A 14,659-nucleotide genomic window follows, 5' to 3' on the forward strand; every position below is an offset into this window, starting at 1 on the left:
GATCAAAAGGTTTACATAATTGTATCTCTATTAATCATCTATCTCTATTAATCAACTTGGGTTTTTATTTAATTTTTATATAATCTAATTTATTTTAGTGTCTTTGGCAGATTGGCATAAGATGACAGGTGCATGTGTGTATTTTGTGGTAACAGAAAGAAATGAATTTCTTTCTATCAAATGAAAGTAAGTTTTTATTTGTAGCATTTTTATTTTCGGTAAATACAAGAAATAGTAACTTACATTCATTAATTTGTTTGTTGCATCATACCTTCATATTTTCCTGCTTCCAAGTTGATACCATAAGAAGTGGTATTAATAAGAAGATATCAAAAGTGTCAACGATCTCAAAGTAGCTCCCTTGCATCAACTATAATCTTGTAAGTTAGTTTTAACATTTTAATTATGTTGATAATTGTAGATGATGATAAATATTGATTCAGATTGTTGTTTGAAAAAAGGGATGCTTTACTGCCTAGACAAAAGGAAACACTTGAACATGTAAAAGTTTTTAATTGGGTAGAACTAAATCCATGTATATAAAAATGTTAATATTTTTTTATATGTATATATAGGGTGAACAAAAATTTACCAAATTTAGGGGTGGCTTGGAAAGAACTCTACCATGGGAAAGAATTTATAGGCTTCTTGAAGATGCTCATGTTCATCTTCTATCTTCCTTATAATTTAATTTGGGCAACAATTGATAGTAACTCTCAAGCTGGACCCATATGGGACTATCTACATCAATGAATTTGTATGTATTGCATTTATGTAAGGTTAGTTAGTTGGTTTTATAGAATGATATGTTTATATGGAAGAGAAAACAAAAAAAACATTTTCATATAGATGCTATTTTTTCCTCTTCATAGAGTTATTCATTTCATTTCTTTATTTATGCATTCCTTTTAGTTTTGTTAATCACGACTTTGATGTTGGCTTATGTATGCCAAATATGCAAGACAAGGATACACATGGTAGGCTCCACTATCTTAAATGTTGCAAGTGTCTCATTACACAAACAAATCTTCTTGAAAGCATTAAACGATGTAAGAAAAAGTAAAAACAAGATACAGTGAAAGATGTGAAATGTTTGTATTGTAAAAGGCATGTATGGAATTTAATATTAACATTAGAGATGGTCTGGTATATATATATATATATATATATATATATATATATATATATATATATATATATATATATATATATATATATATATATATATATATATTGATTTCCATAAGTTTCAAAGATGTGGGATACTTGTCAATTTAATTACATTTATAGCTTAAAATTATACATTTTATTTTTAAAACTCTTAATTTTATATTCTTTACAAAATGGTGATGTTTCAATGTGTTGTTTGTTTTGTGTTATTTTTGATGAGTCAGCCATACTAATTGTCGGCTTGACCAACTAATAACAACAATCATCTCAACTATATTATCTTTGACAATCCTCAAATATATTTAAACATATATTTATCATTCTACTTCCCAATCGCTTGCACAAAGAGTGAGTTTGATTCTTGCTTAAGGACCACAAATAATGATAACAAGTCTACCTATAGTTTTTGAAGATTCCAAAACTCTTTGTTCCCATTTTTTGAATCGAGGATCCCATGTATATCTGTTGGGGTAGTCAATATAAGTAAGATCACGACCCTTTGGATCTGTTATATTATTATCAAACCATCCAAGTAGTGGTGTCTTAGCAAAATCAGGAATATGAAGAACATCCTCTACTCTACCACTTTCTTTGAATACCACATGTTGCATATTTAGTAAGTGAACAGGCAATGTCATGACAGGGGGATGCCGTCGATGAATGAAAAAGTTTAATATTCACCATGCAGCTTCATGTGGGCAAATGTAACATGCATCCAAGAAATTGTGAACCTCGTCTACAAGTGCGACTTGTGAATCAGAAGTACCAGTAATAGTTGCCTCACTTTTCTGAACAACGAACTTAACACGTTCCACTCCTTTTGAAATATATTTAAATAGATATTTGATCATCATATTCCATCCACAATACTCAACATTTATGTGTGCATTAAACTGACTACACAATATCTTGTTGTATGGTACTAAATATCCATTATCAATGATAGTGCCACTTTGCACTATGTGATGTGCATTTGAGTTCCTTTTGTAGTGTGCGTACCCTTCTTTATCAAAACTTGTAGCATCATGAAAAGGTTTAGGAAAGTGCTTACTACATTTCCCATCCTTCATACAAGGAGCCTTATAATTTAGTGGACCACATAGGCCATGAATCATACACATCGTTACCGTTTGATAGAGGGACACTTCCAAGACAGGATCTGGAAGTTCTGCACTTATAAAGTTATCAATGTCAGCAGGCTGCTGAATACTATCTGATTTGGATACCCATAAAACCGTGTGGCAATGCGGTAAACCTCTTTTTTGAAATTCTATAGTATACAAATCTGAAATATATAAAAAAATATATTAACAATTAAAAATCATAAACACAAAATAGAAGTAAAAAAAAAATAATAAAATAAAAACACACTTACGCGCTTCAACTTCGCCAAAAGTTTTGTCCTCTTTAAGAAATGAAATGAACGCCTTGAATTTTATTTCAAAAACTCTAGCTATCACATCAGCTTTACTATGAACATCACGTTGACTATAAGTTTCCATATACCGTGTTATTTCCAGCCACTTTACATTACATGTAAATGTAATAAAGTATTGTGGATTTCCATATACTCTACATATCGACAATGCATCCTGATAATGACTATACATATAACGGGGGCCACCAATAAACGATGCAGGTAAGAAAACCCATTTACCAACAAATTTATTCTCTCTATCCCCTTTAGACAGAGCATCATAAAGACCAGATAGATAGTCAGACCTTAAATGTTCCTGGTTATTCAAAATAAAATGTAAACGATCTACTTCAATACAGGTGTAAGCATCAACCAGGTACTGCTGGAAAAGTCGTCCCGAGTTAAGGATAAGAGAGTATATATCCTGACGCCCATGAATCTGATAACTATAATACATGTTTACTGTTAGGTTTCTAATACGCGCATCTGCATCACCACGTAATTTCAAACGTGGAAACCAACCGTCCTCACCAAACGGAAACAACAAAGGATATTGTAATGGCATATAACTGGGATGTAGTTTACTAACTCGTTGAGGACGACCAGATTTAGAGTGAACAATAATATCATAGTTGGCTGAATTACTATCATCACCAGTAACAATACAACCTAAAGTGCTAGGAGCTGGTGAACCGTATCTACGATCAGGAATGTTATTATACAAACGAACTGCATAACAGTCCAGATTCATAACCTCAACCATTTCCTTAGTTTTTTTAAATGTCTTAACATATTCATTGTGATTAGAAAGGGATTCCATCAGAACACGCACAATACCAGCATCCAAATCTTTCCTAGCAGGATCATGAAAGGCCTTTAATCGATTAGAAACCTCATTAGCAGTATCAACAACATACAATTGTCTTGGACCTTTAGAATCATCAGGACATAAAGACCCTATCCAGTGATAAACCTGACCTGAAACCTTAAAAACATAAGGGTCGCGACCATTATTAATTTCCTTATCAACAACAGCCCCAAAAGATGTCATGGAAAACATACTATTGTAACCTCTTATATCAGTAAAAAACTGAATATCTTCATAAAGTTTAGAAATTTCAAAAGGAGGCGTTAACGAAAGAGGCAAAACAACAGAACCCCCTTACAACAGTGATTATACTTAGGATGATTGGTTTCATAACGATTTCTTAGTCTTTCCATATACCAGAAAAGAGCTCCACAAAATTCACAAACACAAACACAATCGCCACAGTCATAGTACGTAGGAAGACCACCAGAAGAAATAAGTCGGGACCACTTACTTGTACGCATAACAGGAGTAGCAGACACAGAGCACTCCCCAGGCTCAATAATCCTACGTTTCTGACCCTTATGCATATCAACGAAGAAACAAAAGAAACAACAAAAGATAATGAACCACAGTGAAGGGAAGCAAACAAAAACCCTAACAAATGAAATAGAAAAAACCAGAAAAAGGAGAAGCATAAGCAAATTACCTGGAGCAAAAGATGAGGAAAAAGGAAAAGAAAGAAGGTCGGCTAATATATTCAAGGAAGAAAAAGAAAAAGAAACGTAAGTTTCAGTCAAAGCAAGGGAATATGATGGAAATAAAGTGGTCAAAATTACCCTGGAGCAAAAGATGAGTACAAGGGAAAAGAAAGAAGGTTGGCTAATAAAGCAACATAACTTTTATTCAAAGACTTTGAGTCAAAGGAAGGCAACATGATGGAAATAAAGTGTCCAAATTAGAAAAACCCAAAAAAAACATTGTAGACAAGCCTCTCCACTTTTAAGTGTATATATAATGATGCTACCATTAGAAGTTCTGATTCCTAACATGCATGTTTGTTCCTTTGCAAAATTAAAATAACAATCTTTGTTTCACAAAAAAAGGCTAGGTGTTTGTAGGCGTTCGAATACAAGAAAGGTGATTACTTATGTTGCATTGTTAAGTTTAAGATAGAGGAAGAAATAAATAAATTTGAAGATGAGTTAGTATAGCGCTATTAGGCATGTATTTTGTATTTAGTGTCTTGATTTATCTTTTTTGCAGATAAAAATCATATACTTGTATTTTTGGTTATCAATTTTCCATTCTTACTCTACATATAAACCCCTTTCAACCAATCGACTCCTTTTTGGCCATGCTCTCCATTTCTCATTATTTTTTTCTATAAAAAATATCATTTCTCCTAAAAATAAACCCAATTATCTTTTTTTATAAAGTTGGACATGAATTCTTAAAATTATTTCAAATCATTATTTGCATGGCCATCCAATTTGGCTAAACAAGTGTTTGATGAGGAAATGTATGAATTAAATAAAAATACTATGTTGCTATTCTAGGTTTTATATTATTGGAATAGAAAGTAAGATGTTATAATTGGAAAAAAGTTGGAACAAATGAAAGAAGGATGCTATAATACTATTTTGTTATGTATTTATATGGTGGTAATGATTGTGATTAACAAGAGATTCTGGTTACAGTTACAAGACTTTTGATTTTGTTACTCTGGAAGTAACGTGAAGCGAATGCCTCACAAATTTATTCATTAACAGATTGACATAAAGTGAACTGAAGACCCCTTTTTGTCGAGATGTACTCTCTCGTGGTGTAATGTAAATGAAACATAAACTATGACTTGTTATAGTTTATCCTAATTGTTTTTAATGTATATGAAACATAAACTATACCTATTATAGTTTATCAAAATGTTTGTAATGTATAGAAACCTTTTCTGTGTAAGTAGAATGTATAGCAAAAACATAACTATGTTTATTATGCCTCATCTTGTAATAATTGTAATAATAAAGGATTCTTACAATTTCGTGAGCACTTTCTGTTATATAATTATATCACAACAGAAAACACATGCAAAATATGAATTCATCAAGGATTAACACTTTGCTCAACATGTTACAAAGTGTTATGAAAGTTATAAATTGTAAATTTGTTTTTACCATTTCGGCACTGATTTAGAAAAATCATAGAAAAATCATATGAAATTGAAAACTAAATCCGTAAACTCTGAGAGTTTAGAAAATGTGTCTAGTTTGTTCATAAATTTTATTATGATTTTTAGAAGCCTATAACTAGTGTGAAAACGTTCATATTCACATACTGGTCCGAATTCGTAGCTACAGTGATAGGCAGTTTTGTAAAAATCACCATAAATTGTAGAAAAATCGTATAAATATGTGCAAGTAGTCATTTAAAGGTAGAGACCTGAACTATCTGCATATTAAACAGTTCTGAAAGATTTTAATTTTAGGTTGGTCAAAACAGTCTGTGAATGGAACTCAACTTTTCTATGGATGTTTGAGTTTGTTAAGTTCTTGGTGATTTAACTTGTATTCTCCCCCCTAAAACTTGAAGAAAACATGAAAAGGTGGGGGTATGAACTCACCTTGACTGATTTCAGTAGATGGATGATGAAGAAAAAGAAGTTTCAAAGTCAAGAACACTTGGGAGATACTTGAGGATTTGAATATCAAAATTGGAGGGGAATACTCAGGAACAACCTTCAATTTTGAGTTTAGAGAAAGATATGGGTTTGCTTCTTGGTGAAAGAGTGAGGAGTGTGGGATGAGAAGTAAGGATTTCCAGCCCTTACTCATGGTCATATGTTGGAGAAAGAGAGCGAAAGGACAAATAGTTGACTAGGTAGTGATGAATAGTGACTGAGTATGGTCTTGGAGTGGATGTGGAGGATTGCTTGTGTCATAACTTAAAGGTAAAGGCAACACTCCACCTTAATATCTTACCCACTATATTTTATTCTTAGATAAAGATTTCCCTTAAAATGTGTTTAAATTATGAATATATAGGATCTTATATGTCAAAATATGAGTTTGGGTGAAAATCCCACTTCAAAATCATGAAAAACGAGCTTAAAACGTGAAAGTGGTCGAAAACAGGGAAAAGGAAGTGAAACTGCGAAAATCCGAGTGTAGGAGGCGAGGTTCGGTCCTTGATGTTGAGAACCGAAATGAGGTTTCGGTCCGAGTAATCTCGCATGCGAACACGGAGGAGCGACCGAAAGCGAAGGTAGTGAAGCGAAGGCGAAGGGGGGTTTTGGGTTTGGTCTCGGATCTATTTGGTTCTTCATAGTTTCGGTTTCGACTCTTCATGGTTTCGGTTTCAGTACTTCGGCTTTGGCTCTTAGGTGGTTCGGTCCAAGCAGGTTCGGTCCAGGAGGCTTCTTAGGGTTTTGCTTCTAAGAGGTTTCGATCCTATAGAGTTATTTCTCCAATAAACTTCTCGTTTTGCGCGGTTTTTGGCTAAGTTAAGGGTCGGGATGCCCCCAAATGATTTTAAAAAGTTGAGGGAGGTTATGAGAGAGATTTGAGATAAAGAAAAATAGAGGGAGAGAGATTGAGAGAGACTTTCTATGTGACCTTTGCGAGTGTTTAGCTTCGAAATGCAAAGTTTGTAAACCCCATTAAGCCTCGTTATGAGTGTTATATGTCCCCGAAGGGTATGTAATAGTGTTTTTATCGAGTAGTTCCATCACTTACCCTGATTAGGGTTTAAAATTTCTGAACACATGAAACTTTCAAGTGATTACTTTGTATTAACACAGTGAGTTGTACAACTTTAAACATAAGGCAAACCCTAATATACTAGGGTTAACTAAGTTGACCGGTTTGACTTGTTGACTTTATTTGACTTTGGATAAACCAAAATTTGATGGTTGTCACAGATACTATTGAAGATGATATTTCTAAGACACCTATATCCATATATGGTTTAGAAGATGGTAAAGAAAGTAAAGTAAGTTACAATGTATTGTCTACAGTTTCTATTTTCATTACAATACGGAACACAAATTCAATGGTTATCATCGCATATTTTTCCATATTCTTTTATTTGTTATGATTCTTATTGTCCTTTTATTTTTACAATTAGGATACTTGTACTATTATTGAAGTTGATTCTTCTGAAAAATCATATTTCGAATATCGGATCCTCAATAACACAAATGAAGCGCTGACTTCCACGATTATGTGAGGAGTCTTCGGAAGATGATACCATTAGTTAAATTCAAATTAGTTTTAAAGTGTTTTATGACATTGTTTTCTAACTTGTATTTCTTTTTCAGTTTTCAGTTTTCATATCATCGTAGTCCTCAAAATTTTTATAGGTTATTTGAAAGTATAAACTGGATTAAGCATTTTATAAGAGTTTTTTTTATCGCTTATAATTTTTTTATAGCTTTCATTTTTATTTATTGCAAACGAATTCTCTACCTTAAGGTGTGAGGTGACTTAAATACTAGGTTATAATTAATTAATTTGTTTACCAAAAACAAATTTATGCTTTAAGTAAATAGGACTTCAATTTATTATAAAACCATATTATGGACCTTTAAATATGCATTTGAAAATCACTAAAATTGTAAGTATTTAAAAGTACACTTTTATTATTTCCCCAAAGTAAAATTGATCAAAATTAACTAAATACACTACAAACGTTGACAAATTAACGTGTTCAAATCAGCACCAAACAAAAGAGAGCGAGTTTAAAACGCAAGGGATTTGTGAGTTGTCCTATAGAGAGATAAAAAGTATGATTATATTACCGGAAAAAGTAGAAGTTTTTAAAAATATCTATGCTTTATATATTCTTTATAAATTAACTTTCATGTGTAGTATGTTTCTAACTACTCACAAAACTTAAATGGATGAGCGTTTCTTCAATTCTTCTAGACACTAACGTAATTGACCTGCAAGTGGTGTATGTTTTAATCATGGACGGCTCAACCATTTTAGAAGCTCTAAGCAAGCTAAAAATTTGGAACCCTTTGGCCTTTACTATACTCAGAAATCAAAAATAGATGAGATGAATATGTGGCAGGAAATAGAATTGGTAGAAGAACGCAATGTCATTTCAGTTTCATGAATGCAACAATCGTTAATTTATTCTTCCGTTTCATTTATTTTGTGGTTACCGAATTGAATTTTTTAATAGACTAAACTTTTGGATTTTGAAAAATATGGGGCTCCTTAGAATTGTGGGCTCTAAACCCTAACTTAAAAAACATCTACATAAAACCGGCCCTAGACTTTCAACTTACCAAAATGCATGGAAGACAACTTCTTTTTGTTAAGAAAAAAAGTTGATACAGGCAAATGGGTTTACTTATGATTTCGTGTAATGATTTTGAACATGACAATTTAGACATTAAACGAATAATATAATGTAATTCATCCTCATGTATGTTTAAACTACATAACTATGCAGAGCCGGTCAAAACATATTTTGGGTCCGAAGCGAGAAAAAAAAGGGCCTCCAAAATCTAATATAATAAAAATTCGAAAAAAAAAACATATTAATAATATTATCAATAATACTAAGTCACAACCTTTACAAAAAACAACAAATTTAAAGAAAAATATTTCTTCTAGTTTTTTAGATGCTAAATCAATAATAATACTATCAAGATCAATTTTATCTAACATATATTTCTCTATACATAATATTGCAAGATTAATAAATATTTCTTGTGATATTGATGACCTTAATAATTCTTCAGTAACACAAGCTTTGCAAAACTTCTCTCTGTAAAATAACAAAATAGCAAGAATAGTTAATAAGAACCTTAAAATATTAATGAACCTCACTTTCATTAGATTCTTTTTATGCTTTTAATCTTACTTTTCAATAAGTGTTAGATAATGATTGTAAGATTAAATTTGAAACACTACCAGCAATACTTTATAAATAATACACCTGTTTTGTGTGTCAAATTTGTGGAAGCTTTATATCAAAGCAAACAACAAAATAAAGTCAATAACAAAAGTCATAAAAATGATAAATAAATAAAAAAAATCTTAAAATCTGTTAAACAAAATAAACATCAGAAAATTTGGAACATTATGATTATACAATTACATACAAAATCTACAAACATAGTACTCTATTGAGAGAGAAAAATTGAAAGTTAGAGCATTGAGTTTCATTATTTATGTAAGAATCAACTTCAAAAATGTGTGCAAACAAAAATCATAAAAAAACTTATAAGAATTTAGAAACAATAATTTGATATACCAACCAAGAATGAGAAGAAAAATTCAAACACAAAAACCTAATATACAAACCTATAAGCTTTCAGAAACAAAAATATCTACAACAAAAATCGTACCTTATTTGTCATCTCGAAACAGTTTAGAAATCAACACAGGTCCAGGAGGGGAAGACGAGGTTAAGAATTGAGAGAGTGAGAACTAGAAGGTGAATGTGAGAGATATTGAGAGATAAAAGAGTGGTAAGTAGAGGAGAATTTGATTGTGAATATAATAGACAACAATAGATAACAATTAAAGCAAGCGAGAAAGTAGATGAGAAACTGACGATTCTTGAATTGATACTTGAATTCGTCTTTAGAGTTCTTATATCGATTCATGAGTTCCTGCTTGATGTAGAGATGGTTCGGTCATCGGGGATGTCGATTTTGATTCACAAGGCGCCTTAACTCCCGCTTCCTTCCTTCAGTCGTTCCTACTTTTCCCTCGTTCAACTAGCTGCTAATCAGGCCAATTTGTTTTCTTTCTAGGGCAAATTTGAGGATGCTAACTTGGGGCCCAAAGGAACATGTAAACTAAATAAAACATATATATATATATATATATATATATATATATATATATATATATATATATATAGTACAAACCCATAAATTATGACCCCCTTAGAAACATGGGACTTGTACGGTCGCCCAGGTCACCCACCATCTGGGCCATGTTAGGATGCAAAATCCTCCTTGGATGTGGCTTACCCTCTTTGTATGTGTAAATGGGTTGAGTCTTTCCTATAAATAGGAAGTGAGTGACTCCCATTTAGTTAAGAACTTGTAAGACCCATTTGTGAGTGTTAGTTTAGTGAGAAAAAGAACAAAACCCACTTGTACTCTTACAATTATAATGATGCTTAAATGATTTTATTTACTCTTTGTGTTCTTGATGTTTTTATGATTCACTAGATCTTTTCAATTTTGCACATGTCATCATAGTCAGGATCACTACAATTGGTATCAAAGCTGGTGTTCTTGAAACTCTCAAGAACTGATACATGATTACTACATGATTTGAGTGAATCTTCATTATTAAATTTTCAAGTTCTTGTGATCATGGTGTATTTGGCTTATGATTCTTAGATCATGATTATTGAAGATGTCAATTACAAAGTTAATGAGAAACAATTTTATGGGTTATTGTTGAAAGGCGGGTTGATTTCATGGGAAACTTTGATTTCTTATGGAGGATTGAAAGATGATCAAGGAAAGTTGATATTTCAACCTCTTAATACGATTGATTGTTGGATTCAGATTTTCATGAATATGTTATCTTGGAGTGGTAATCAAAAGGAAGGAAAAGATAGAGAATTATTTGATAAGGAATATGTTTATCTTATTGAAGACCCAAACGAACTTCATGTTCTTAAGTTTTTTGAATTTCAAGAAACGAGAATTCAATGTGATTTTGATGAACATGTGAAAGTTTTTCGTTTAATTGGAGTTTAAACCGATGAATGTTTGTGTTGCGTCCCAAAAATCAAGGATAAAAATTCCATTTTTATAATAATCAAAACACTGTTGTAACTATATCCAAACATCTAAAATCATTTCAAAATAAAACAATTATTAGAGCTCATTCCCAAAGGTCACATGTTACGAAAAACACGGGTGTATGCACTGCGATCAAGCCGGGCTCTTCCCTTTCGAACCAGAAGTACCTGAAAAAATAAAGCACAAACTGTAAGCACGAAGCTTAGTGAGTTCCCCAAATTCCACTTACCAGAAATATCCAACAAATCACACATGTCATACATATCCAATTAATCAATAAAAGTGATATGTGCCAACCATAGTCTTGCCATTATGCCACGAGCCACCTCGTGGTCTTACAGATAAGTGCTAGGAGCTACATCCTGGTCTTTCATACAAACTGCCAAGGGTTACCCCGAGTCTTCCTACAATACATAAAATAAATACGCCGACATCGGTGCCTTCGACCCATGGAACAGTGAGGAGACTCACCTCGAATGTAGAAACTCACTGATAGAAATCCCTAACCGCTACTTAACGACTTCCCGAGCTATCAACACCAAAATAACACCTAATCAGCAATTGATTCCAAACTATGATCCATAATGCATACTTAGGGGTAAAATGACCATCTTAACCCTGACCCAACGTGAACCAAAACTAAGGCCCAATCCCAAAACCAAAAAAGTCCAACTACAAGATCCATAAAGCCCACTAATGGCCCAATTTTCCAAATTGGGCCGAGTCCCTCACATGGGTCTTTCCTTGAAGACCATTAACATTTCTAGAACAAAAACAAACATTCATAGCTAGCATAACGAAACCTCAAACAATACAAGCCCAAACGATAAACCAAACTCGAAATGATACCACAAGGTCCAATAAGGCCCAATTACCCCAATTAGGCCCAAATCCATCATGGACCTATCCCGAGAAGGCCCAATATCCAAAAAGGCCTGAAATACTGAATGGTTAACCCTAACCAACTCCTGGTCTAAGGTCCAAAGCCCAATAAGTCAACGAAACAAGAAGGGTCAACCAGGCGGAGTACGCCCTCCATACTCAACTGGTACGCCCAACGTACTCCCCTAGACCCCAAACTCATTCATTAAGCACTTAATCACCTCAGCCCTTGCTACAAACTCTCCAGTCTGATTCCTATGGGTGACTTATCAAGTAAAGTTGGCAAATTTACTAGTATGCATGGCTTAATTGAGCTCTAGAGCTCAAAAGAGCTTAATATATGGTCTTAACACATGCATGAACTAAAAAACTCCACAAAGCTTGGACCTTTATCAATAAGGGGCCCTTAAAATGTCCAGATCTACTAGATTGAGCTCCTAAAACAACCCTAGCCCACAAAGACCAAGCAAAAGGGACTAAAATGGCCATAACCCAACCCAAAAGTAGATCTATTCAATGAATAGCCAAGATAGAGACTTTATACTTCTAAAGTCTTGAAATGGAGATGCTAAAAATGGATCTCTAGGCTCTTCTCCAGAGGTTGAGTTTTCCACCTTCTTCTTATCTTGCACAAACTACCAAGAATCTTCTTTCAGGCTCCAAGCTTCATCCAAGGCACTCTAGGGTTTTATGTATGTAAAAAGTGGTGGTGGCTGACTTAAAACGACCAACGGGGTGGTATAATGTCATTTATATAGGATAGAAACTCTGAAATTAGGGTTTTTCTCTGAGGGAGCACGCCCCGAGTACCCCTTAGTATGCCCGACGTACTCACAAACCACCTGCGACCAGATAACCTCATACGCCATGTGTTCACAATGAGTACGCCCCATGTTCACAATGAGTACGCCCCGCATACTCATGGAACCCCTAAAACCGTAAACTTAATTTGGCTCTAACTTCTTCGACTTTGGTCTTTTTACAACGTACCTTATATCCACGGAAAGGAACCCATGCCTTAAAACATCCTTAACAAAACCCGAAATTCTTAAAAGACTCGAAATACAAATTGCAATTATACCTAGGACCTCTGAAGACATAATTGAACACTTAGATCACTTACACCATAACACCCACACCCAAGAACGGCCAAATTCTTCATTTCGTAAGGCCCTAGGCCTCATGACCACTAAAGATTGGCCCCCAGGCCTGAATAAAAAAGCAACTCCAAAACCGAATGTTACAACTTGAGTTCTTGTGATTCGTTTGAAGGAATGGTTCCATATCAAAAACCTTCAATCCAAGAAGTTCAAATGTATCAAAATCCAAAATATTTGATTCAAACTTGCAAAGTTGAAGTTATCAAGAATGATGTTTTTTTTTAATTTAAATCTTCAAGATCCAAAAAGATGAAAAGGAAGAAAAAGAAGAAGAAGATCAAAATCAAGAACAAATGGTTTTCATCACAAAAATCTCCAAATGTTGCCATGAACCCGAAATCTATGAAGCAAACTTGGGTTCCAAAGAAACAATCATCAAGTGTTACAATGAATTTGATTTCAAAACCCAAAAGTGTTGATGGTTCTTATGAAGATGATGCTAGATTGTTGAAGAACACGAAGAATAGTTTGTACAACATGCATCGTGGATGGTATAATGTGAAGATTGGTGATTTTATTGTTTCAAGAAAAGAACCAAGATCTTCAATGATTTATTTGTGTGTTGCAAACGGAAAAAGAATCATCAAGAACGTTTCTCACATTCTCAAATGGATTCCGAAAAATTCATGTTGAGATCGATGATGAACGATCATGGTTTTCCTCAAAACTTGAATTTAATCAATTTTTTAAAAATCATGCTTTTCATTTTTCATTTTTTATCGTTTTGATTCATTGGATCTATTTCATTTTTACCCCATTGATGATCCAATACTTTTTTTAGATCAAGCCCAATCATATTTTTTTGTTGCCCATTAATTCATATTTCGAAGCCTAAACAATTTTGAACCATTGCTTATTTATTGAAGCCCATATCAATTTGAACATTCTTGTTCATAGCTAATCCAGTAAATTTGTTTCTCGGTATCATCTTGATATGTGTACTATACATATATATATATATATATATATATATATATATATATATATCATCTCTTAGTATTTTAACCTTAATTAATGTTATTTAGAACTATAAGGTACTTAAATGTTTAAATTTATATTTTATAGTTATATTGTTGCTAGAGTGGAAAAGAAGCAAAAGGAGATGGAAGTTGGGCTTAGAAGAAAAAAAGAAATTGGCTAAAGGTAGCCCACTACGCCTAGTGAAGTGGGACTTACGCCCAGCGTAATGAGGATATGTGGACTATGCCCAATGTACTGGGATTGGTGCCCAAATCCTGATCACGATTGGTTTCCTTGTTATGCCCCACATACACTGACTTATGCCTAGCGTACGTAAGTCGGTTCTAACTCTTATTAAAAGGAATTTACGGCCAACCATAAGAGATAACTCAATTACCTTTGATCCTTAGTCGACAAGTAACTTCTATTTTGCTGTTTTGATGGTCTAGAAGGTGGCCGGAAGGCTGTTAAGTGATAGGAGC

The 14,659-nt window shown here is 33.3% G+C and overlaps 1 protein-coding gene across 1 annotated transcript; it reads right to left on the reverse strand.

The window, feature by feature from the left end:
* Positions 1-1,847: 1,847 nt before the first annotated feature.
* On the reverse strand, positions 1,848-3,864 carry LOC145002652 (uncharacterized). The gene is made up of 3 exons (XM_078961880.1): positions 3,813-3,864; positions 2,546-3,748; positions 1,848-2,455 (listed from the first exon to the last, which is right to left on the reverse strand). Exons 1-3 carry the CDS (start codon positions 3,862-3,864, stop codon positions 1,848-1,850), a joined length of 1,863 nt encoding a protein of 620 aa, XP_078818006.1.
* Positions 3,865-14,659: the final 10,795 nt, after the last annotated feature.

The sequence above is a fragment of the Lactuca saligna genome, chromosome 6 (assembly GCF_052625555.1).
Source record: "Lactuca saligna cultivar CGN05327 chromosome 6, ASM5262555v1, whole genome shotgun sequence".
NCBI classification, from domain to species: Eukaryota; Viridiplantae; Streptophyta; class Magnoliopsida; order Asterales; family Asteraceae; genus Lactuca; species Lactuca saligna.